General features: G+C 34.1%; 2 protein-coding genes across 4 annotated transcripts; both read left to right on the top strand.

The window, feature by feature from the left end:
- The first annotated feature begins 1,049 nt into the window (after positions 1-1,049).
- Positions 1,050-7,379, top strand: LOC147389894 (V-type proton ATPase subunit E-like). Of its 3 annotated transcripts, none has more exons than XM_086418717.1 (7): positions 1,050-1,285; positions 1,415-1,515; positions 2,347-2,503; positions 3,566-3,762; positions 5,027-5,126; positions 6,053-6,091; positions 7,097-7,379. In XM_086418717.1, the coding sequence occupies exons 1-6, from the start codon at positions 1,184-1,186 to the stop codon at positions 6,086-6,088; spliced, it is 693 nt and encodes a 230-aa protein (XP_086274843.1). In that variant the 5' UTR covers positions 1,050-1,183; the 3' UTR covers positions 6,089-6,091; positions 7,097-7,379. The 3 variants fall into 3 exon arrangements, with proteins under 3 accessions (XP_086274843.1, XP_086274844.1, XP_086274842.1); XM_086418718.1 differs by having other exon boundaries at positions 7,069-7,379; XM_086418716.1 differs by lacking the exon at positions 7,097-7,379 and having other exon boundaries at positions 1,051-1,285; positions 6,053-6,312.
- Positions 7,380-17,564: 10,185 nt separating this feature from the next.
- LOC147389893 (ABC transporter C family member 10-like) lies at positions 17,565-25,804 on the top strand. The gene is made up of 13 exons (XM_086417829.1): positions 17,565-17,798; positions 17,991-18,087; positions 18,472-20,551; positions 20,739-21,059; positions 21,144-21,230; positions 21,726-22,310; positions 22,392-22,556; positions 23,068-23,362; positions 23,533-23,747; positions 23,831-24,136; positions 24,358-24,421; positions 24,493-24,732; positions 25,502-25,804. The coding sequence occupies exons 3-13, from the start codon at positions 18,503-18,505 to the stop codon at positions 25,618-25,620; spliced, it is 4,446 nt and encodes a 1,481-aa protein (XP_086273955.1). The 5' UTR covers positions 17,565-17,798; positions 17,991-18,087; positions 18,472-18,502; the 3' UTR covers positions 25,621-25,804.
- Positions 25,805-27,213: the final 1,409 nt, after the last annotated feature.

Genomic DNA, 27,213 nt, shown 5'->3' with positions numbered 1-27,213 from the left:
TTAGGAGAAGATAAGATCCTTTAAAAAAAAATTTTGATTAAAAATTTGAGTTTGCCATAGACAACACCATACTAAATAAAGAATTAATTAAATGTTTATTCAAATCCGAATAAAAAAATTGAGTCATGACTGCAGATGACACCTATGTGCCAAATATTGACTCAAATACTGAAAACGACCTCTGAAAATTTCATTTGGCACGAAAAGGTTTCTGAATGAGAAATGGCAATGAAAACCTTTTTGGAAGCAACATGAAATATGAAATCACATTGAATTAGGTAAGTTTGAACGGTTTGATCGGGTCGAACTCGTTAAATAATCCTAATTTTATTTTGATTAGTAAATAAATTTTATATTTTAAAAAGATTAATGCTGAAGTGACTTTAGTGGTGGACATCTTGACATGGTGGTGTGCATGGTGTAGATGCATTTTCTTCGAGATACGAGTAAAATGCATCCATGGACATGCGCGCTCCACTACATCAAGGTGTCCCCTGTTGAGGTCACTCCAGCACGACTCTTTTAAAAAAAAGGATATATAGCGTAAAAAAATTAAACTACTAGTAAATAAAATCGCCTACAACCTTCAAATCTATCATTGAGAGAATATTTAGACAAATTATATTAAACCAAGGGTCACATTAATAATATCAAAATTGTCTACAAGTCAAAATAATAACGTAGAATAAAAAAATTTAAATAAAAAATTATAATTAATATGAAAATATTTATATATTAATATATAACATCGGTTTCAGGTTGCTCATACTCTCAACCCGAATTAATATCGAGTTGAGATTTTCTAACAAAGGCTCAACTCATCTTCTACATAACTCGGTCCAAGTTTGCCCTTGAATCGGGTTGAGTTCAGGCCAGCCCACCCAGATTGCAGCCCTATTGGCAATAAACCATCAATCAGTATCATGTAAAGGACCATCGAAAGTGTGCCACGTGGGGGACTTCAGTACGTGGGGGGGCATCGAGAGTCGTTTGTACCGACGAGTACCTAGATATTTCCAAACTGTCAAGTGGGCTCAGGCCCATTTATTATCTAAATTGCTTTCTTTGTTCCTCTGATCTCCTCCTCGCCTACTCTCCTTGCGGACTCGAATCGATCAAAACTTCAAAATCTCTGTCTCTCTCTGTAACTTTGTGGTCCTCGATTACTGAGATCTGATCGAAAATGAACGACACAGATGTCTCGAAGCAGATCCAACAGATGGTGAGGTTCATCCGTCAAGAAGCGGAGGAGAAGGCCAACGAGATCTCTGTTTCTGCTGAAGAAGTATTGACGAATTTCATTAAAAATCCGTTTTTTCTCTCTTTAATTTCCTATTTTTAAATATAATTTCTATAGATTTCGCCTTTTTTTTTTTCCTCCAAATATATCTGAATCCTTTGTTGGTTGACTCAGGAATTCAACATTGAGAAGTTACAATTGGTTGAAGCTGAAAAGAAGAAAATCAGGCAAGAATATGAGAGGAAAGAGAAGCAAGTTGATGTTCGGAAGAAAATGTAAATTATTCGAACTTTTTCTCAATTTCGTTTTATTCTCAAAAAATGTAATTTTTTGTCACAATCTTTTCATCTAGACTTGAATTGAAAAGTAAATTTTTAATCGATGAACTCAAGATCAACTTTCATTAGTTAAATCTCAAACTGCAATTCTGGATTTGTATTTAATGTAGTTCTGACTGATTTACCAGGGCTGTATTTGGATTTGGATTCGAACTTTTTTCTCAATTTCGTTTTATTCTCGAAAAGTGTAATTTTTTGCCCCAATTTTTTCATCTAAATTGGAATTGAAAAGTATAAAATTCTAATCTGTGAAGATCAACTTTGCATTAGTTTAATCTCAAATTGTAATTCTGGTTTTGGATTTAATATTGTTCTAATTGATTTACTAGGACTTTAATTTGTTTTCATACATGCTTTGAAACTTGCCATCTTTTGTACAAAACTGAAGTAAAATCGTTTCTTAGCCCGTTATTGATGCAATTTCTGCAAAAATTTAGCTTTTGAGGTAGCAAAATATGCCTTTAATCAAAGAGGATGCCAGTTTGGATCATTTATATCAAATATAATGGGTAGAATAGTTTAAGGCAAATAACTAATGAATTAATGCATTAGTATTCTTGGATTTATTTATTTATTTATTGTTTGATTGGATTATTGGTCATATTAATTTACTTATATAATTTCTTGATGTGACGTGTATTCCGATTACATCAGATGCTTGGGATACCTTGAAGCAAAAATGACATTTTTTTTGGAGGGGCGTGTGTGTGTGGAGATTTGCTTATGGTGTATATAAGATTAAAAGCACGTTAAATTGGTTTTGTGCAGTGAGTACTCTATGCAGCTCAACGCTTCTCGGATCAAAGTTCTTCAAGCTCAGGATGACTTAGTTAACTCCATGAAGGAGGCAGCTGCAAAGGAGCTCCTACATGTGAGCGATGACCACCATGGGTACAAAATTCTTCTGAGCAATCTTGTCGTTCAGGTTCGTAAAATCTGTTTAATTTATATGTAGTTATGTTATTGTTTGTTTATTTGATAAGTTGGAACAATGACAAGTTAAAGTGATGTGGAGCCCATAGAACAGGTGTCAGTGTGAAACCTTAAGCTCACCCGCAACGAGGAGGAACACCTTTGATATGAAAATTTGCATGTTTAAAATAATTATGTCAAAGCTTATTTGAAAAATAATTTCATAATTCTTTGATAATTATGTATACTTGCAAGTTTAAATAAAATTGCCAAATTACTTTGTGGTTCAAAGAAATGATGAGCTTTGTCACATAGTGTTGATCATTTCTATAAGTGTTTGAAAGAAAACAGGAAGTTAGAACTTAAAGAATCTATTCTAGACAATTCAGGAATCTTGTTAAGGACTTAAAATTCTCTGTTTTTAGTCTCAGTTCATCAGAAAAGTTCAGAGAAAAGAAATAAGAGAGAGAATATAGAGGAAATATGAGAACCAATTCATACTCAATAATGTTATGAACACTGAAATATTGCAGTCTTCCCAAGGAAACGGAAGAATTGAACTACTTATCAAAACAAGGAAAAAAAAAAAAGAATTGAACTCACATGACATTCATGTTTTGGAAAGTCTCAGATTATTACAGTACGGTTCCCAAAGTCTCTTCACATATTAACACACTTTTGTACCATGGGCAGTTTGTACTTCTATGCTTTGTTTTGTATTATTTAAGGAGGATTCTCTACTTAATTTTCAAATTCATTTTTTCTTTATAAGTACTTTGGGAATTCATTAGGAATTTAAGTAGAGTCGTGCTGGAGTGACCTCAAGATTGTACCTCATACGCACATCTTGACGTGAAAGTGGATAGGAATCGTAGATGTTTTTCGCTCATATCTCGATGAAAAGCATCTATGGTTCCCATACACTTTCACGTCAAGATGTGCGATGCAAGGTACAATCTTGAGGTCACTTCAGCATTATTCATTTAAGTATGGTTCTTGAATCAAAAGTTTTATTTGTAATTTTGAATTTTTTTGCTATTTTATAATGGAATAATATGGCTCTCTTCTTTTGCAGAGCTTGCTCCGACTGAAAGAGCCCGCTGTCTTATTGCGATGTCGGAAAGATGATCTGATATCGGTGGAGTCTGTTTTGGATTCTGCAAAGCATGAGTATGCAGAGAAAGCGAAGGTTCATTCTCCCGAGATAATAGTTGACACTCACATTTATCTGCCACCTGCACCTTCCCATCATGATGCCCATGGCCTTCACTGGTAAGGTTTCAATTTTGATTGAAGTTGATAAATAAATACTTATGGTGATTGTGCTTCCATCATTATCATTTTTATTATAAAAGCTTTGAATATGACTGAGGTCCCTCTGGATTTTAGGTTTGCTGAAAATGATTTGATGTTGCTATACATCATAAATATCTATGGCACAGAACAGATTATTGGACAATTTTGATAGTTGAAAAAATACTAAAAGTTATAAATTAATTTTAAAAGAAAAGGAAACAGGCACACAATTGATGTAGAGAAGATATCCTACAAGTTTGGAGGCTAAAGGGAGTGATAGAAAATTATGGTTGAAAAGAAAGAAAATGAAGGATTTGCATAATGTATAGCAAGAAACCTGAGAAACTAGTTAGAACATAGTGACTCCAAACATCAATAGTTTCTATTGGTTGTCCAAGACAATGGAACAAAACACAAAGAACGACTTGTTGGATCAAAATCACTCAATTTCCTAATATTTATTATAAAACTCAATATACTACAAACAGATCCCTTTCCAAAACTTATTAATAAACTCGCTTTCTAAACTTTTTAAACTACTAGTAGGTCTTCTTGGCCACTTATTCGATAAATTTTGTTTTCTATAAAAAAATATAAAAATAAATTATCAAACTAATATAACTCATTTGGGAAATGTTTAACACCCTACCATTTACCCAACAATTTTCCCAACATGTTTTGTCCTACATGGGTTAGAAGTTTTGGAATGGGCTGATTTTTGGTGAGGATGATCTCTACGGTTAGAAGATCTTCCTCACCAAAAATCAGCTCATTCCGAAATTTCTAGCCCCATGTTTACAAGTTGAAAAATCGTGGACCGTCCATTTTTTGTAAACCAATTTTGATGGGGTTAGAAGTTTTGGAATGGACTGATTTTTGGTGAGGATGATCTCCTCACCATAGAGATCATCCTCACCAAAAATCAGCCTATTCCAAAACTTCTAACCCATGTAGGACAAAACACGTAGGGTAAAGCGTAGGGTGTTGAATGGGACCCAACTCATTTATAGCTTTAGGATCTTTGAGGGAAATTGTTACTAATGTTACTACTTTAACCATTACTGTTGCCCTTCCCGTGGAGCTATAAGGGCACAAATGTTTGCTCAGACTGATATAACCAGCTGTAGTATCAGACTGATAGTTCTGCCTGAGGTTCATGATCAGTTTCACTTTTTCTGTTAGTTAAAGCATATTAATGATGATTAATTATTTGCGCTGATCATGTATGTGCATTCCTCAGCGCTGGAGGGGTTGTGTTGGCCTCTCGAGATGGGAAGATTGTGTTCGAGAACACACTCGATGCAAGGTTGGATGTTGTATTCCGGAAAAAACTACCAGAGGTATCTTTCTATTCCTACATTTTTTTTTTCCTTCAGCAACTAACAATTTTGTGGTGTTGGGGTTGTGTTTATTGCTCAATTGTATTAATTTTACTCGAAAAGGGAAACAAATGTTTCTGATGTTCTTTTTAAAAATAAAATAAAATTGGTTTAACATTTTGAAAACAAATCATTTTATTTTATTTTTATTGTAAAATAAATAAATTTTAAAAATATAAATTTTTTACACAAATCATTTTATGCAATCGTTTTTTTTTCTCAAGGATACTTTTATTTATGAAAACGAATGACATTTTAAAAAGGATAAAGTGGTCTTTATCAAGAACAAAACACATTTTATTAACTGTTTGATCAATGGCAAGTAGACGGATGGGAGGTAAGTGAGCCTATTAGATAACTATAGGGGAGGTAAGTGCAATTGTTAAAATAATAGGGGGTCGACATAGAATTATGCCAAACCATAGGGGGTACCCCCCCCCCCCCCCCCCAACCCAAAAAAAAAAAAGAGATAAACATTCCAATAAAAAACCAAGAGTCGTGCTAGAGTGACCTCAAGATTATACCTCATATCGCACATCCTGATGTGAAAGTGCAGGAACCATAGATGCTTTTCATTGACTTATATCTCAATGAAAAGCATCTATGGTTCCTACACACTTTCACGTCAGGATGCGCGAGGAGGTATAAACTTGAGGTCACTTGAGCATTATTCAAAAACCAATGAAGTCAGATAAAAGAGCATGGATTGGAGGGATATGATCATCTAACCATTAGTGGTTGATCTAGGACTTCTCTTAGATTTCTGTTGTATGATAATAGGATGTATTTTCATGTCATTTCTATTTTTAAGAAACAACCATACATCATTCCTTATCAAGTCATCTATGGTCACGCTTTAAACTATATTCATCTTATGCTTATTGCAGATCCGCAAGCTGCTTTTTGGTCAGATTACTGCATAAATGGTTTGTTTATTTCCCCGCTTTTTTTCCTTGTTTAAGTTTATAAGCTTAGAGAATGGACTTTGGTGATGAAATCTTTTGTTGCAATGTTTTCTCAAGCTTTTTATCTTTAATTTTTTGATTCTGGAGGGTCTCTCTTTAATAGGACTGCTATTAGCTTTGATGCTTACTGTATTATTTGAGATGAACACTCAGTTTTTCAGTATTTATGAACTTAAAACTAATATTGGTGTGTAGAACCTTGGTTGGCTGAAAGGAATACAATATATTAAACCATACCAAAATCATAAATGGTTGTTGTATATGAAAATCTAGGATCTCTTTATTTAGATGTTTTTAATGCATTGAAGAACAGGAGCCCTGAAACTATATGAGAGCAACTCCAACGGGGACATCCATAAATATTAGCAATAGTGACTTGGCATTCCATTATGGAGAGTTATTTTGGATATTCAAAACGTATGTACTCCAACCGAATATATACATTTTTTTTTTAACTCTACCCAAAACTCAGTTCCAGTCAAATCCTACCCAACTGTCATCATCCTTTACCACCAAAAGGTAGAGATTCTAAATCTCACTCTTGTTTTCCCGACGAAAAAATCAACTCTTATTTTTTAAAAAAATCAGCTCTCCAAAATGTTTCAAATGGTGAGAGTTGCAGAGTGCATTGAAGACCCTTCAAAAGGCTCTGGCTCTCCAAAATTGCAGGTGGGGTGCGGGTCGGGTGGGGTGGGGTGGGGGATGTAGAGCTCAATGCAGAGTAAGTTGGAGTTGCTCTAAGTCCGAGATTCATTGAGCTGATCTAAACTGTCCAATCACCAATTAATTAACATGGATCACCTGTTCAGACACAAACAATTTCTTCTTTGTTAAATACAATAAAATGAAGTGCCAAAGATTATCTTTGGCATTCTTAGTTCATGATGAAGATCCTAAAATGACATCTTTGTAATTTGTAATTTGTATTGTCCATAAAGATGCTTGTATTCGTGCATTGTTCAATAGCAAACGCGGTCCTACTGATGCTTCTGGACTAAATCTTGGAAATTGGGTTGCTTGAGGATCGACATTGATGGCTGTGATGACGAGAATCAATGTACACATTGTCTCTGTTCTAAAGATTTATGGCGATTGGGATGCTGAACCCAAGAATGATTATTTGAACCCTTTTTATTCTTGTTTTTTCCGACTTAAACTACAGTAGTTATAAAGAAAATGGCCCTCCACAAAATTATGGAACGACGCCAAACAATGTTTCCTTGGCAGTTGGCATATTATATTTTTTCAATTTTTTTTTTCTAAAATTAATTAAAAGTAAGAATGTGGTTTATAATATATTTTTATGGGCTTGAATGGTTGCGGGCCAGGCTTGTACTAGGATTTTGAAGATTCATTAACGTCAGGCCATGCATGGTCCGGCCCAAACCTGCACAGGACCCATTGATAGCCTTAGCTGTGCAGTAACGAGGGCTGTCATTTAGGGTTGAGTTCGAGTAGGATACTGACCCAATTTGAAATTTATTAGATCCGGATCCTTTGAATCGGATATGATCAATAATAATAAAAATCCAATAAATTATCGAATTGAATCTTTATTCGAACTCAAATAGTTAATCTTGACAGATAGTTTTTTGCTGGATCGGATGGATATCAGGTCAGTTCCAAGTCCAACCCATTGAGATCCCTAGCAATGACTCCCATGTCCACATAGTGTTGCTGGAGGGACTCAACAAGTCAAAAGACCAACTTAAAATGACCTCAAATGTTTGAAGTTGAAGTGTTTATTTTATCATTTTACTCGAGGATGTGTTTATTAATACAGGGTAAGACCTTGTGCATTCATAGCACAACTTAAACCGTCATTTTTGGCCATCTTTTGGGGGCAATTACACTCCAAAACTGAGCTTGATCCGTGATTTTTAGCCATATATTTGAGCATTTTCAAGGGTGGTTTCTATTCATTAGACGTAGATTTGTTTTTTTTTTTTTTTTTGGGGGGGGGGGGGGGGGGGGGGGGGTTGGTTTGGTATTTGTATCGAATGGTTGTGAATCAACAATCAAGATATTCTTTTGCAGGGCCCATCAAAAGATGGGCTACATGTTAATGTGATTATTATGGCCAAAGTCTGTGACACACCGGTCGGCATGTACATTCGTGTAGAACTGAACTGAATTTTTGGGTTTGGTTCAGGTATTGTTAAAACTGAACAAATGTATTTCAGGTTTGGGTTTTCATCAACATTCAATACCCATAACCAAATTGAAAATTTCGAGTATTTTTTGGTTTCAGTTCGATTCGAGTATAATAGAATTTCACTATAATATTGTTAAACAAAAGGTATTTTAAGTCGGCTTTAAGAGAGTTGAACCTGAGATGTGGCAAAGACAACACGTCTTACCAACTAGCCAAATTAGTATGTCACTATAGTATTTCTGTTTGGTTTGGGTTCAGTTTTCAGATGTGAACATTGAAGCCAGACCAAAACTTTTCGATTCGGTTCTAAGTCAAGTTTTCGGGTAATGAGTAATTTGTACATCCCTACATAGTGGAGAAGTTGACATATATATAAATGATCCATTTGACATGAGATTAGAATTTATTTTAGTACAATGTCCAAAGAATCCTATTAACATTAAGTATTTTTTTTTTATAAATTGACAAATAATTTTTTTTTTTTTATTATAAAAAAAACGCTTAATGTCAATAGGATCCATTTGACATGAGATCATAATTTATTTTTGTACAATGTCAAAAAGATTTTATTGGCACTTGATTTTTTTCTTTTATATTAAAAAAAGGGGTATTTTTGATAAATTATTTTATCATTTTACTATTTAAAGTTTTTATTTTTTTTTTATAACTATTTTAATTAAATAAATTATTTTTAAAAATGATAAATTATCGTTGTTGAAAATAAGCTCAATAGTCCTCCATTTTTCGAAATTATGCCAAATGTTTGCTCTATTTTAGTACATTTCTCTGGTTACTTTCGTTAAAGCATTGTTTTGTACTGAAATAAGTGAACTGGACCCTATTGTGCGAAATGAGGTGAAGTAGTAGTGAATAAGTGTGGATGTGTGAGGCTTCTCTTCGATGGTCCCTCATTAATGTGATCTCAACATTCATTTCACATGGGTATGTAGGGGTGGGGTGAGCTCACTTTCAAAGATGCGCACTGCATGTTACCCTCCTCTATCTTGGGGTTAGTGACGCACATCACATTAGGGCTTAAAATGGATTGGATTTTATCCAAAATTCGAGTGATCCGAATTCGATTTCTCAAGTATATAAAAACTAAAATACTGATCTGTCAATGTTTCAATTTATTTCGTTTGTATCGAAATATTTCATCCAAAACAAATCTAAAAGCCCAAATAACAAAAGAAAAAAAATTGAGCGTGATGGGTCTAAAGAGAGAGAGGGAGAGATTTACAAAGAAAATGATGAAGAGAGAAACCTTGATCGTCGAAGTTCAGGTAAGATTTTTCCCTCCTCCTCCTCCTTTTTCTTCTTCTTATGGGTTTCTTATATCTCGTGTGATAAGTGCCCTTGTCCTTGGTCTTCTCTTGAAGACTGATTATTTATACAATTTCCCTTCAAATTTTGTAAATATTTAAAATACCCCTATATTTTTAAACGAATGACATGCCCTTGGAGGTAGGTATTTTCTGAAAAACCTCTATAAATGTTTAAATTTAAGTCTCAAAATGTTTTGTATATTTTGATAATGTTTCAACATCATTTTGATTCTTTTACAATCAAAACAACGGAATGAAACAAAATTTTAAATCATGCTTGATAGTGTATAAAAAATCGTTGACTTTCTAACTTATATATCGAGAAAATAAATTTATGATTATCTATGCACTGTCAGGTCAAACCATGGTCTGACAATGTATAAAAAATCGTTAATTTTCTAACTTGTATCTCAAGAAAATAAATCTATGATCATCTGTGCACTATCAGGTCAATTCAGTGATGGACCCTCGTGTCCAAAGACGAGTGCACGACTCTTCTTCATTCCAATGCTTTACATGCAGTCACGCTCATACGCCACAAGAGCCGTAAGGAAAGTTACTATGACTTTAAAAACCTCTATAATAACCACAACTGGGTCCCTATTCTGACTCAATTTACTGCATCACATTTACTTGTACTTTTCAGGTCTCGATTCTCTCTATAATCGATAAAAATAAATAAATTCCCCAATGGTAGATAGATTAATTTTTTTACATAACAAACAAACCATTATCTCACATTAAATGAAATGTCTTGGGACGAGCCTTTGCCCTAACGTCACGTTACAATTATGAAGGCAATTCAGCTAATTCTAACTTTGCATAAATACTAGTTGGAAAATGTTGGAATGACACAAATGGAGACATAAAAATGATGTGGTGGCACGTACATAACCATAGATGCTTTTTACTTATATCTTGCAGAAAAGCATATATGGTAACGTGTGCGAGATCACATTATTTTGTTATCTTTGTGTCTTTGTTTGTGTCGCCTTAGCATGACTCATACTAGTTCTACCTGTGACAAGATCCATTTATATTCATAGCTTGAATCATCAATGAGATTGTGAAACATGGAAATAAAATGGGAAAATTATGTAAAGAATGTTGGTGGGGGGATTTTTTTTTAATTATATATAAATAATGCTTAAGTTTTGGGCGATATCTTAATAATTCATTTAATAAGTTTTTTGTTTCTTAATAGTCCCTGAATCTCATTTCACGTTGTAATATTTTTGAAATACCCAAACTATTATTTTTCTCATTTTCTTTTATATAGTTATATTTTTCAATGGATGACTAGTGGAGAGTGATATATTCTTAATTTTGAACATTTAGATAATTTTCTTTTATTTCAACGATTAATAAAAAAAATGAAGAACGAGGTGGAGATTCTAAAAGATTTGAAGATTTCATCGTAATTGTAACTTTTGATCAGAGTATCCATTTCACAACTCTAATATATGCACCTTAGGAATTTTGAGAAGATCTATCAACTGTTGTAGTAAACAAAAACAAAAAAAAAATTTGGATCACATTTATAGTGTTGATTCCAATAATTTTATTGTTGAAGTCACCACTTAGTGTTAAGTTTACCACTTTTTATTAAGTTCACTATTTTTATTATTGAGCTTACCACTTTTTATTGTCGAGTTCGACTATTTTTTTTTAATGAAAATATTGTTGAATTCAATAGTAATTAAACATGACTTAAAAGCGTCGAGTTCTTCAAATTTAGGGACTATATAACCTATATCATTGAGTTAAATAATATTAATATTTTGAGTTCGACAATAATTATTGATAAACTTGATGATTTTAAATCATGTTTAATTACCATCAAACTTAATAATAAAAAGTGGTGAGTCCGAAAATAAAAATGTTGAACTTGACAATAAAAAATGGTGAACTTGATAGCAAGTGGTGAGTTCGACATTAAAAATATTGATCTTGGCCATCTCACCAGCCCTTGTGGTTAAATGATTTCAATTTGCCACTTGTGCTTTCGTAAAATTTGTCCTATATTAAATGGAGGAAATGTTGTCCACAAATATTTGTTTATTATATCCTTCTCTCTCTATAAAATATTTTATATATTTTTTTCTTTTGATAAAATAATAAAGGATTAATGGTAATAATAAAATAAAAATTTTAGAAATAAGTTTACGAGGTTTTAATAGCATTCCATAATTATCATAAAATATTTATTTATTTACTACTAATAATAAAAAATAATAATAAAGATGAGAAATATTATCCTTACTAACTTAGTTAAGATTTTAAGCCTTGAGTCATTTTTCTCAAGTGGATTATCACATTAGTTATCCAATATTACAATCCTCTAAATTTCATAAAAAAAATTCAGATCCAAAACAGAAAATTTTTTAAAAAGAAATTTCTTATGAGTTTGTTCCAAGGTTTTGAAAGATGGCCTAACTCCCAATTTTAAAATTAAAATTCAGAGGTAATTTTAATTTTTTATATATATTTTAATTCATATATATATATATATATATATATATATATATATTTTTTTTTTTCAAAGTTCATATTATATTGTTTTTATGTTGAAAGGTGAGTCAAGGACACTTAGTAAAGCTCGTCGAACTCAATAAAGATTACATTTTAAGTCCAAATCATGATGTCGTGATGGATGGTGACAATTCACTAAAGTCGAGTCAATTGTCGGTCACTTAATTTCTCTCAGTTACTAATCCAACTACTACATATCTGATGATGAATCAAATTAAAACACGTGTCCATGAAATTATGAACTGGTGGACCCACTTAGTGCTAAACTCAGTCATCTGGCCAATGCTGCATTGATTGTTAGATGGTACGTGAGATTTGTTCGAAATGGATTTCAAAATCCACTTTTTTTATATACGATATTACCCCATACGACACGTCTCATTCTCATCTTCTTCTAATGGATGTCTTTTACCGACGTGTCCAAATTCGGATTAGATTCCATATGAAGGCCCTGTTTGGTATGGTGCAAATTATTTGTAAAATGTAAATAATTTTTAAAAATCAATTTTACGAGTGTTTGATTACACAATGCAAATACTTTGCAGTGCAAAAAATTTACATGGATCGTCTAAATTCTTAAGAAATTTCAGTAAATGATTTACGACAAAAAAAAATTATCACAAATTATTTGTAAAATCACAATGAAATTTTTTATTGTAAAAATCAATTAAAAAAGAGTCTGATTTTACTAACTTAAGGAAGGATTTCACTCTTACTAGGTTTTTGGGCTCACCTTCTGGCATTTAAAAATATGATCAAATACTTTAGTATTCTAGAGGAAATTTTTTTTATGAATTTTGATTTTTTTTTTTCAAAAAAATTTTATTTTGATTGTAGAATTTAATTTTAAGTTTAAGAGTTATGTGGAAGTTTGATGGTCATTTATTTTCCAAATTATGAATCAAGTTTAAAAGAAAAAGAAATTGAATTTTAATGAATAATATTCTCACAAATGAATCAAAACATCATTGCTTGATGTATCTTTAAAGAAAAATTGATCGATTATGTGGATTCAATTGAACTTTTATAGAATTTTTGATATAGATATTTTGATTTGATATGCGTCAAATCAACACGAGAGAAAAGTTGTATTTATTCCATAAATGTTAGGTAGGAACATACGGTAAAACATGATATTACCTAAAAGACATTAAAATAGGGAAGTTGGTGTATGGAAAACAAAAAATAAAAGGGTAGGTGTACGTAGGGTTGGCCAATCTTTATCAGGAAAATGTTGGAATGACACGGGGCATTTACTGTGATTCTCACAAGTCTGACGTGGGATGTGCACATAATCATAGATGTGTTTTCTTACGTTACAAATAAAAACTATCTACAATTATGTATGTATGTTTACGTCAGAATTGTGAGAATCACAGTAAATCCCGTGACACCCCAACACGACTATTTATTATCAATTAGCGTAAGATCTTACCTAATACTTTGTCCTTCTATTGTTTAGTTTCTCACGTGGCTATCAAAATAGACAACCTGTTTTAATAAATTTGGAACCTAGCCACGTAAAACTCCACACAAACACACATGCCTTTTGACGTGGCATAATTCAGAATCATAGATTTTTATATGAGATGTATAGTTGTATATCCCGAGGGAAATATCTACGATTCTAACCCATGCCATGTTAAGAGACATATGGAACACATGTCAAAAGGGGTGTTAGAAAATCACGACTCGATAGGTAAATAAATAACCTTGACCATTGTGGAGTTAATCTTCGCACGGTCAATACTCGATTGATTGATGTGGCATGGACTTGATAGCATAGATCTCTTTTCTTGGGATACACATCCCCAAAAAAGATGTGGAATTGTGTATCTCAAGAAAAAGATATTTGATTCTGTATAAGTGACACGCCAGCCGAGTAAAGACTTTCGAGCTCCAAAATCATTATTCTAATTTTAACTCATGCAGAATTTTTAAATGAAAAAAAAAAAAACTTTTATTTGGAGGTTTGTTAGAGGAAAGTTTGGACTTTAATACTAGTTACGTCCGGCGTGATCTACTCTCTCAGGTTTGGCCCACATCTTTTGATTTAAGAGAGATTCACTAAACAGGTCTAAACTCCCTTACTTTATCATACTTGAACAAACCTTCCTTTATGAGGCATACTATCGTGACAAACTTGGCTTTCAAATCATAGTAAGGGTCTTTGGGCCCACATGCATTATTAAATTAACAATCCAACGACATATCTTTTTGGGTTTCATAGAAAAAATCAGATTCAAAAGAAAAAAATAATAATAACTTTTTTGAGTATGATTGTAAGTGCTTAAAATGGTTCGCTACAAAAATTTTAAATTTAAAATTAAAATTAAATGATAAAAATTAATTTTTTTTTTCAAATTTTTTTATTAAGATTCTTAGAATTTTGTCCTTTATAACTTTGTAGCATCAGATCATTTTTTAGAATGTCACAAATGATTCGGTTAAAATCCAATCCAACATATGTTAAGTAACAAATTAATTAATCTCATAAATTTGAATTTTATGATGTGGATTCACACTCCAGGGCTTGGTGGGTAATAAATTTCATAAAATAAGATTTCCTTAGAGTTGTCAGAATTACAGAGGAGTTCTTGTAATAAAAATGCAATAGTTGGATTTACTAGGTAAATCTCTCTTGATTTAATTCATCAGATAGAAAAGACTTATCTGCGGGTCCATCATAAAGGGGTGAGAAAAAAATATTTCTTAAAATGTTGGGGGTCCTTTTTTGTTTATACTTCATACTTTCCTATGATATAGTGATCATTAATGGCACCACAGTCAAAACTATTTACTTCTATAATTGGAAAGTCATAAAAATGATTGGTTTGATAATGATGAGTTCACCAAGATTGGTAAGTACAACTTAGTTGATCTTCTTATCAATGAGTTAGTTATTGAGTACATATTTTAAATAGATTCTAAAGTAGGAGAAAGATTGTCATCATTAAATCCACGGTCAATTTAGGACTTATCCCTCCACATTTTGGTGAATATTTGAGATACCAATCCTATATATGTTTGCAAATTGATGACATGACCCTCTTGATTACAGTCTTTTTTGGGAGACTATCGACAATTAATGTAAATGACCTTCATCAACAATTTCTTGTCAAATCCCTTGATTTATCTTTCGAAATTCTATTGAGTGAGACGAAGAGGTAGAGATTTTGGAGATAACAAAACAAGAGGAGGTTTGAACTGACTTGCTACAGGGAAGAGATTGGATTGAAAATATAATTGCTTAAAGAGAAATGGAATGGAAGAAAGATTTTTTGTAAAAAGACTTATTTTCAAAATTTCCCAGATTAAAGTCGATCTGAACATTAGTTTCAAAAGAAAAATCATATTGTATTTGACATTTAAGGTGTGTTTGACTGTAGGAAAAAATATTGTCTGACAATATAAGAATTTTTTTTCTACCATTTGAGCACATCCTGGAAAATTTTGTGATTTTTTTGTTGTTGTTTAAGTTGCATTAAAAAATAACAAAAAAAATTGTTTTAATTTGAATTTTGGGATAACTATATAAAAATCACGATAAAATCATTTTTTTGTGAAAAATTTAAAAGAATCTCTTTTATAAAATGGGATAATTTTTTTTTTATCGTGATATACACAAAAACATGATAATCATGACTATTATTTAATTGCGGTGTTATATGTTTATCTTCCTTTAAAAAATAAAATTATTCGTGATTACAATCACATTAAACCTTAATTTATTTCTTTGTTTTTTCAACAAGAATTTTAAATAGCAAAGATCCACAAATCCTCCGGATCATACCTCAATTAAACCCAAAATATCAACCAAGTCTGAGTCATCTAAGGTACCAAAATAAGTTTTTGTTGAAGTGAAGAAGCTTGCACAACTAGCACTAGGTTTATTCCAGCTGAGTAAGATAAATTCTCCACATTTTGCTCATAATAAAACTTTCGATCATCTCAAAAACTAATCATAATTTATGCTTTTTTATTTATTTATAATAATATGACCATCACATACTCAAGTAAACAAAGGAATGAGTTGAATAATAAAAAGAAGTTGACATTCATGAATAAGACAAAGTTAGGAGTTCTATAATGAAACTAATGTTCTTGCATTAAACAAAACTCATTTTTCATTCCTAGACAAACCTAGATCAATGGGTAATGCAATCCATCAGTTGAAAACACAGGGAGCTGTCTCTAATACCAACCAAAACATGTGGGGACAAGTCTAAATTACTCAAATAAAAAAACCAACAAAGGAGAAAGTGAGAGAGAGCAGTTGTATTAATTCTCTTTCAACTGGTTTTGGAGAAGAAATAAAGAAAAATGACAAACAAATCAAGCCGAGGTTTGGTGTTGTAAGAGGATGGTTTAATCTTCTCCAACAAATATAAATTTCTCTTTTAGTTATTTATTTATTTATTTTTTTAATTTCTACCTATGATTTCTTTAATTTTTCTTTTAATATTGAAATGGGATTGTTCAATGTGTGTGTGTGAGAGAGAGAACTTAGAGTGAGTTGTATGGGTTCCTTGTGAAAAAGATGAAAGGGAGTTGCAGGATTCTTGTTTTAATAAGATTGGATTTCTTAATTGAAATATTATTTTTTGGGTGCTATTTTTAATATTCCGTTTGACTAACAAATCCTAGTAAAAGGATTTGCCACTTGACGTGAAAAATCTCATGTGCAGGCAAATCCTTTTCTATGTAAATTTAGTTGTTTTGTTGCATCAAACACCTCCAATTCTGAAAGTAGTTTATTTTCAATTCATTAGATGTTGCTCGAAAAATCTTTTTTTTTTAAGAGTGTAATTTTTTTACTCTCCCCCCTCCCCTGATGTGACATGTGTTAGAATTATATAATTTTTTTTCTAGAATACATAATTGCATATCTCCATAAATATATATAATTATGTATCTCGAGAAAAAAAAATCTATGATTCTAATCATAGATGCGGTGACAAAATAATGTGATGGGGCACATATAATCGTAGATGCTTTTCCATGAGATACTAGTAAAAAGCATTCAAGGTTATGTGCATGTCATCACATCAATTTTTGTTGTCACTTTTGTGTCTCCGTTTGTGTCATTCCATATTTTCTGTCGTTAAATAATTATTTTTTTTAATGTTTTTTTGAAAAATGTTGAAATGACACAGGGTATTTATTACGATTCTGAAGTGAGATGCACACATAACCATAGATGTGTTTCCTCACGATATGAGTAAAATCCATTATGTATAGATGTCCACGTCAGAATTGTGAGAATCACAGTAAATCCTGTGTAACCACAGCACGACTCTTTTTCTTTTCATGGCATGCGGAATTTTGTGTCATTTTCGTCGTATGTGAAATGTTGCGCTGTGAGAAAAAAATAATTTGTGATCGATGAAGACAACTTCTTGTCAAATTACGTGTGCGATGACGAAATCGGTTAAGCATGCAAGCCAGGCCCGCCCGGCAAATATATGTTACATGTGGTTGTACAAATTATCTTCGTTTTTTTTCTTCTTTTAGTCTTGTATCGAGCTTTGATTGTACTACTTCTGATACGATCACAAACACCGAAACTATCGGATTCGGATACGGAGAGTCTGTCTTTTCTTTCAGTTTTGTAACGGTTTCGGAGGCCGAAGTTTTCGGTTTCTTTAGAAATTCGGTTTGTTCTCTTTTCTCTCTCTCTCTCTCTCTCTTTGATTGAGAGATGATCTCAATAAAGTTGTAAGATTCGAGTGGAGAGTTTTTTCGTAAATATGATTTCTGCAAATCGACTTTTGGAAAGATTTATTATTATTTTTAAATGAGTTCTGAGCTTTTGAACTCGTAATGATTTGATTGAGCTCTTTTGCAGAAATATCAGCCCCGAAACTGTATAAAAAAAGAAAAAAAATCATCTTTTCGGGTAGAAGAACGAAACGGAAGCTATCTCTGAGTCCAGAAAAATTGAGGTATGTGATGTGTTAAAGGTCATAACTTTTGATCCATTTCTTCGATTATGTGATTCTTATAAGCTCCGTACATAAATGCAAAATTTTTTCCCAAATCACTCAATGTTGTGCGATCGAGTTTCCTACTGCATGGCGAAATTTGAATCCGATTCACTTCTCTGTTTCCAGTAAAATATCATTATTGGAAGTTTTTAAAAAAAAATCCTGTTTTCTATTTCTATTTCTATACTTTTGATCGATAGTATTTTGAGTTTTTCTTATAGGATGAACAATGAACAGATGATGTTCTACTTTTAGTCTTTCTCTCACATTCTTTCCTTGTTATATCTGATAAATTACTTAAAGTTCAAATCTTTTTTACTAGAGAGTTGTTTTTTGTTGTAGAATTTGAAAGGCGAAGAGAGAAAAACAATCGATGGAGGATCTCTGGACTGTCTTTTGCGGGGAATCTGATTGTGGTGGAGTGTCATGTGGTTCTGCTTTTGTATCCATTACCAATCCTTCTTCATGTATCAACCATGTCTTTGTCATTTGTGTCAATATCCTGCTCATCCTCATGTTCTTAGTCAATCTTGTTACCAAGTCCTCATCGAGAACAATTTGGTTTCGAAATCGTTCCCAACGGTTTTACCCGTTGGAGCTACTTTCTGCAATTTTCAATGGCTGTTTGGGTCTAGTGTACTTGGGTTTGGGAATTTGGATTGTGGAAGAGAAATTGAGAAATGCGGAGTCGATCTTACCCCTACATTGGTGGTTAGTGGTATTACTTCAAGGCTTCACTTGGTTGTTTCTTGGTTTAACAGTGAGTCTCAGGGGAAGATGGCTTCCAAAATCCTTTGTGAGGCTTTGGTCAATAGTAGCCTGCCTTTTTGCAGGAACTCTATCTGTTTTGTCGCTTGTAATTGCAATTGCAAGTGAAGAAGTATCGGTTAAGATGATTCTAGATGTTTTATCTTTGCCAGGATCAGTTCTATTGCTATTGTGTGCTTATAAGGAATACAAGTTTGAGGAAAATGGACAAATCATCAATGGTGCTTCTCTTTACACACCTTTGAGTGGTGAAGAAAATGGAAATAGTAAAATTACTTCTGATAGTAATGTCACTCCATTCGCTAAAGCTGGATTTTTTAGTAGTTTGTCGTTTTGGTGGTTGAATCCGTTAATGAAGAAGGGTAAGGAGAAAACCCTTGAGGATGAAGACATTCCTCGGTTGCGTGAAGCAGATCGAGCGAAAACATGTTACTCGTTTTTTATGGAGCAATTTAACAAAGAAAAACAAACCAGACCCTCGACCCAACCATCGATTTTGTGGACGATGGTTTCGTGCCAATGGAAAGGAATTTTAATTTCTGGGTTATTTGCATTTCTTAAGGTGATAACCTTGTCAATGGGTCCTCTGCTTCTTAATGCCTTCATTGAGGTTGCTGAAGGGAATGAAGCTTTTAAATATGAAGGTTATGTATTAGCCATAACATTGTTCTTTGCAAAATGTTTAGAATCCATATCCCAAAGACAATGGTACTTCCGAAGTAGACTTGTCGGCATTCAAGTAAGGTCTTTGCTTTCAGCAGCAATTTATAGGAAGCAATTGCGACTATCTAATGCTGCTAAGGTTGTGCATTCAGGTGGTGAGATTATGAACTATGTTACGGTTGATGCTTATAGAATAGGAGAATTCCCCTTTTGGTTTCATCAGACGTGGACCACAAGCCTCCAGCTTTGTATCGCATTAGTGATACTTATCCATGCTGTTGGGCTTGCAACGATTGCAGCCCTGATTGTAATTGTACTCACCGTGCTCTGTAATACTCCCTTGGCCAAGCTACAGCATAAGTTCCAAACTAAGCTCATGGTAGCTCAGGATGAGAGGCTTAAGGCCATGGGAGAGGCTCTGGTGAACATGAAAGTGTTGAAGCTATATGCATGGGAGACACATTTCAAAAATGTTATAGAAAGACTGAGGAAAGAGGAGTATAAGTGGTTGTCGGCAGTACAGATGCGGAAAGCATACAATCTCTTGTTATTTTGGTCATCTCCACTCTTGGTCTCGACGGCTACTTTTGGTGGATGTTACTTGCTTGGAATTCCCCTAAATGCTAGTAATGTTTTTACTTTTGTAGCTACTTTACGCCTTGTTCAAGACCCGGTGAGATCAATCCCTGATGTTATTGGAGTGGTCATTCAAGCAAAGGTTGCATTAACACGAATTGTAGAATTTCTGGAGGCACCAGAGCTGGAGAGTAGAACTGTTAGGCGGAAGTGCAATATGGAGGGACTTGAGCACGCCATTTTTATCAAGTCGGCGAATGTTTCATGGGAAGAGAATCTATCAAAACCCACCCTAAGAAATATAAATCTAGAGGTTAAACCTGGTGAAAAGGTGGCTATCTGTGGAGAGGTTGGCTCGGGTAAATCAACCCTTTTAGCAGCAATTCTTGGAGAGGTTCCAACCATCGAGGGAATGGCAAGTTCTTATTACCACCTTTAGTTTTCTCTCTTTCATAGATAATAATGAAAATATACTACACATAGTGATATGTTACTCTAGGATCTTATTTCAAATAATTTACATATTTTACTTAGTTCCCCTGTTTGTGAAGAGCTTGAATTGTCATATATGAGTAACATGTCCCCGTTTCTTGATTTTACAGACTAATGTTTATGGAGAGATTGCCTATGTTTCTCAAATGGCATGGATTCAGACAGGAACAATACGAGAAAATATTTTATTCGGGTCTCCCTTTGATAAGCAAAGGTACCAAGAAACACTAGAAAGGTGCTCATTGATAAAAGACCTTGAGATGACACCCTTTGGTGACCTCACTGAAATCGGAGAAAGAGGAGTTAATCTTAGTGGTGGTCAGAAGCAGCGTGTTCAACTTGCCCGTGCACTTTATCAGGACGCGGATATATATCTCTTAGATGATCCCTTTAGCGCAGTTGATGCTCATACTGCTACGAGCCTTTTTAACGTACTCTATCTATTCTCTTCCTTATGAAAATTATTGCTTCCATGCCTACTGTCTTCCAGTGCAGGCTAACTTGGGTTTTGGCAGGAATATGTAATGGGAGCTCTGGCAGGGAAGACTGTCTTACTTGTGACCCACCAAGTCGATTTCCTTCCTGCATTTGATTCTGTTGTGGTAAGTTCACAATTCAAATCTTGCAATTTTTTTAATGGATCTTCTTTGAAGATGATTTAGCTCGGGATAGGAAGTATGACCCACAGTGGTTGACTTCAATGATCCATAGTACATTCGGAATTAGCAGAGCTCATCACAACCTTCTCGTGTAACACCTCTGTTTGGACAATACATTGATCGAGCCCAATGATACAAAAGAGGGGCTGGGGTATTTATGGAATTTCTCTACCACTTCACACTAACCAAACATGATTCTCATACCAATGACCTTAAAGAGTTGGAGTTGATTAAACATTTTCCCACTAATATTATGAAGCAATCTGTTATTCTAAGCAGCATATTGGAATAAGTTTTAATTTGTTGACAGTTTAATGTCAGACGAAGACCTTAAAGAGTTGGTGTTTACTCTTAACATTTTCCCATCATTATCATGAAGCAATCTCTTATTCTAAAATCTAAACCAGCATATTGAAATAAGTTTTATTTTGATGACAGTTAATGTCGGACGGGGAAATCCTAAGTTCTGCAACTTATCATCAGTTATTGGCTACTAGTCAAGAATTTCAAGTCCTTGTTAATGCACACAAAGATACTGCTGGTCCCGAAAGGCTCACCAAGGTTGTATCTCCAAGGAGACCAGAAATCTCTAGTAGAGAGATCAAGACTCATACTGACAAACAGTTGAAAACATCGATAGGAGATCAGTTGATTAAACAAGAGGAGAGAGAAATAGGAGATATGGGTCTGAAGCCTTACAAACAGTATCTAAGTCAGAACATGGGCTTCGTTTACTTCATTTTTGGATGTACAACTCACCTCATATTTGTGTCTACGAATATATTGCAGAATACTTGGATGGCTGCTAATGTTCAGAACCCTCGTGTCAGCGAATTGAGACTGATTCTTGTGTACTTGTTGATAGGAGTTTTCGCGATAATCATTTTGTTTGCTAGATCTCTGTCTGTAGTTGCTTTGAGTCTCCAGTCATCAAAGTCTTTATTTTCTCAGCTACTGAGCTCTCTTTTCCGTGCACCAATGGCTTTTTACGACTCTACACCCTTGGGAAGGATATTGAGTCGGGTAAGATTCTCCTAACTAAGACTTGACAACATATTATGTTCGAGATCTTTACACGTCTTATCTTTGTATGTTTTTGTACAGGTCTCTTCTGATTTGAGTATTGTCGATCTAGATGTCCCATTCAGCTTAGTTTTTAGTGTTGGGGCCACCATGAATACATATGCCAATCTTGGAGTATTGGCTGTTGTTACCTGGCAAGTCTTGTTCGTCTCCATTCCAATGATTTTTTTGGCTATATGCTTACAGGTATTACACAGTTCTTTTAAGTTTTTCTCTAAAGTTGAATACTTAGATCAAAATTGAGTTGATGATGCGGTATTCACTGCCCCTGTCGTATACACGACTCCCATTGATGAGAATTAGCACCCACGATTTGGGTGGACTGCACCATGAAATTTTAGCAGAGTATATCTTGACTTCATGGTTACAGAGTTGAAGTTTGTACACTGAAATGAAACTCATTACTAACTGTCCGTGTGACATAGCTTCCAAGATGACTCTTTTGGCAAAAATTCAGTCCAGCTGAATGAGTATTTCATCTGGATTTTTGTAGAAAATATGATAAATTGATAGTTTTAGTTGTTAATGTTCTTATTATTGGGTCAGTTTTTGGCTTAGAAGATCTCCAGATAGCCCTATCATACGAACGCTGGATGTGTGGTGAGTTTATGGCAGGGGCAAGAGAACAGTTTCTGAGAATTTTTGTTATCCTGTTTCCGTTTTACCAAACAAAAAACTGTGTTTTTTCAACAAACAGAGGTACTACTTTGCTACTGCAAAAGAATTGATGCGGATCAATGGCACAACTAAATCTATGTTAGCAAACCATCTTGCCGAAACCATAGCAGGATCAATGACAATCAGAGCTTTTGAGGAGGAAGATCGATTCTTTGATAAGAATTTGGAGCTCATTGACACAAATGCTAGTCCTTTTTTCCACAATTTTTCAGCAAATGAGTGGTTGATACAGCGTTTAGAAATACTGAGTGCCATTGTGATTTCCTCCTCTGCACTTGCCATGGTTTTGCTTCCACGGGGAACTTATGGTGCTGGTGGGTTATGTTGTTTCTACTACAGCTGTTAAAGTTCTTATCACTAGTGCCATTAGTAGATTTTCGTTTTGTGCAAAAATGTTCTATTAGCAGAAATTGGTAGAATATAACCGACGACATATTCTTGAAAATGGCTAATGAAGCTTTGGCCACCAATCTTCTGATGGCAGGATATGTTGGGATGGCATTTTCGTATGGTCTTTCGTTAAATATGTCCCTTGTGTTCTCTATTCAAAACCAATGCACGTTAGCCAACTACATTATTTCTGTCGAAAGGCTAAACCAATACATGCACATTCCTCCTGAAGCCCCAGAAGTCATAGTTGAGAAGCGTCCCGCACCCAGTTGGCCTGCTGTTGGCAGAGTGGAGATTCATGATTTGAAGGTATGTATGTGTGTATGTGTGCACGAATTTATATCAATTTGCACATGAATTGCATGATTAATAAGGAACCTGATGTCAAACAGATTAGATATAGGCCTGATACTCCACTTGTTCTTCGGGGGATCTCTTGTACATTTGAAGGAGGGCACAAGATTGGGATTGTTGGCCGGACCGGTAGTGGGAAGACAACTCTTATCGGTGCTTTGTTTCGCCTGGTAGAACCTGCAGGGGGGAAAATTGTTATAGATGGTCTTGACATCTCAACAATCGGGCTTCATGATCTGAGGTTTCGTTTTGGGATCATACCTCAAGATCCTACTCTTTTCAATGGGACCGTGAGATACAATTTGGATCCGTTATCCCAACATACTGACCACGAAATATGGGAGGTATTATTACAGTTTTATGCTTTGTTGTTTAATATTAGGAAAAGTTATAATAGCTCACAGACCACCAATTTAATGGTCTTGCAAGTTCTCTTTCATGAATCCAGCATCCTTATAGTTGAACTTTCTCATCCTAGTATTGCATTTAGTAAAATAAAATATAAATTACCATCAACACCAGGTGCAGTTGCTAACTGATACAGTTTCTCATGCATGTTTGGTAGGTTCTTGGGAAATGTCAGCTTCAAGAAGCTGTACAAGAGAAAGAAGATGGTTTGGATGCTTTGGGTAAGATTTCAAGTTTGCGGTGTTGCTTTTGTTTTGACTAGTAGTCCCTAAAAACAACTTGACATTTGCAGTTGTTGAAGATGGATCTAATTGGAGCATGGGACAGAGACAATTATTTTGTTTGGGCCGGGCTCTTTTGAGGAGAAGCAGGATATTGGTGCTGGATGAAGCGACAGCATCCATCGACAATGCAACAGATTCAATTCTCCAAAAAACCATAAGGACAGAATTCGCAGATTGCACAGTGATCACAGTGGCCCACAGAATACCAACAGTGATGGACTGCACGATGGTGCTTGCCATCAGTGATGGTGAGATTCATACCTTCAACCATAGTAGCAAAATACGACATTTTTTTTTTAAGAAAAGAAAAACACGTCTTGTACATCTGACAATAGAACAATAAAAAAACCTTTTTTTTTTTTTTTAAGTCGCGTTGTTTTGGAAACATCACATTTTTTTCATTAAAAAAAAAAAAAACTAAACACTTTATTTCTTTGTAGCCTGATAGTAATTTTGCAATTTTATTCATGAATGCTTTTAATGTAAGATTTGGTACATTATAGAATTTTGTGATTCATAAATATAGAAACATGGGATGTGATGATAGTATCTTGATGTTATGGTTTTTCATTTCTCAATAGTGTATTATTTTGAACAAATGATGTATTGATGAGTAAACTTTATTTTGGCATCATAACACATATAACTATGTTTGAGAACATGTTAAATTGAAAAATAGATTCAACTAAAATAATTATCTTATGTATTATTAAATATATACATTTTTCATAATTTTTAATATATTTTTCATTTTTTATGTCTCATTGGTTTTTTCCCATTTCTTTCTTATTTTTTCCCGTTGTTTTCTTTGCCGTTTGAACCCGTAATTGGACTTTGTGACTGCCTTCAACGCATAAATTTCTTTACTGTAAGCACAATTTTGCAGTGAAGATATATCAAATTTGACATTTAAGTTCAAAAGAGGTTCAAATCATTGGATATGGTTGTGGACCAAACTGGCAGAATGTCTGGGCAGGAGTTTGAAAGTCTCAAGTATATGTTTCATTTGTTTTTCAGGAAAATTGGTGGAGTACGATGAGCCGATGAAGTTGATGAAGAGAGAGGATTCACTATTTGCGCAGCTCGTCAAAGAATACTGGTCTCATATCCAGTCTGCAGATTTACATTCAAGCTAACTAATAAAATCTATGATGTAGCTTCTCTTCTTTGGGTCCATATGTAAATTGACTTTAAAGGGCTCAAAGATTTTAATTTGTCTTTAGAATTCCAGTTTTAATCTTCTGCTCCCTTGTTTCCATTAAGACTGAGCAATGTAGAAGTTCAAAGTTCAGCTGCCATGGATTCGTACTTTTATGACCATTTTTGGTTTGTCTGCTTAGTGTTTCCCAAGTTCTGTAAGGATCCATTGCCTCAGTAGCTTCAACAATTATGTTCATAATTTTAAGCGTCTCTAATTTGCAGTTTTGCTGCTAAAACCATCACCATTGCCTGGGTGTCCTGATTAGCCTTGAGGGTTACTGTTGAAAATCCTCCTTTGCTAATGTTGAGTTTGGTTCCACATGAGTCATTGCCTTGTCTCTCTCCTTTAAGCTCTTGGGCCTCTCCATTCATTGTCAATTGGTTTGAGTTGGAACACTAAATTTATCGAAGTATTAGAGTGAGCCTTTCTCTCCTCCACGTCACCCAATTCATATGTCCACGTGCTTTGGCCCAGTCCAGCCCACACATGCCGGGGTGTGTTGAGTTTAGTCCCCCCATCGGAAAATTCATTGCTTTGTCTCTCTCCTTATAAGCTTCTGGGCCTCTCTATTCATTGCCAATTGATTTTAAGTTGGATCCCCAAATTTATGAGGTAACTTTATAGGAAATGGCCGTAACAAATCATAAGTGGTGAAAGTGGATATGAACACACTTCAATAATGGAGGGCATCATTTTGTAGTTTTGGACATAGTTGAATGGAGGAACAATATTCGTTCTACCAACCCAAACTTCAAGAGAAAGTTTTGATAATGATTGTTGGAGCCACAGAAACCTATAAACAACTTGACACAAACATACGAGGAATTTGATCAAAATGTTAAGAACTTTGAAAAAAGAAATTAAAAAAAGAGTTAATTTTCATTGCTGAATTTTAATTTTAAATTTAAGAATTTGATAGCCATTCATTTTAAAGACCTTTGATCAAGCTCAAAAGGGATTTTTTCTTTTATAAGTTTTTTTTCTTTGAATCTGAGTTTTGTTTTTAGAAAATCTAGAAGGTTGTGATATTCAATTGCCAATTTGATAATCCATATGCCCCAACAACCCTTAGTAAGATTTGAAATCTTACAAAGTTAAGGTTTGATAAAGTAACAAACTTGATAAAGTAAGGGAGTTTTTGTAATAAAATTGCAACATATAGATCTGTTTGGTAAGGAAAATTTTGACATGCCACAATCTCCAAAGGCGGACCAAGTTGAAAAAAATAAATTGACCTTTTTTTTAAGGGGTACCCTTGTCTTCTCCGGCGAACCAATACATAGGAAACCAATCACAAGCCAAAATCTTCTCCTCCTCCTCCTCACTCTCTCCCTTTTCTTTTCCTTTCTTCTTCTTCTTCTTCCTTCTCTGCTCCTCTTGTGATCTCTCTCTCTATGTTTTTTGTTTCCTTCCCCTCCTCCTCTTTCGATCTCTCTCTCTTTCTCTGGTTTTCTTCTTCTCCTCCTCCCCCTTGCCTAAGTCGTTGGAATCGTTGGAGATGGGAGTGGTGCGCATAACATTTTTAGAA

The sequence above is a fragment of the Akebia trifoliata genome, chromosome 12 (assembly GCF_017979445.1).
Source record: "Akebia trifoliata isolate Shusen 1 chromosome 12, ASM1797944v1, whole genome shotgun sequence".
In the NCBI taxonomy this organism is placed as follows: domain Eukaryota; kingdom Viridiplantae; phylum Streptophyta; class Magnoliopsida; order Ranunculales; family Lardizabalaceae; genus Akebia; species Akebia trifoliata.
This window is presented reverse-complemented; position numbering and strand designations above follow the sequence as displayed.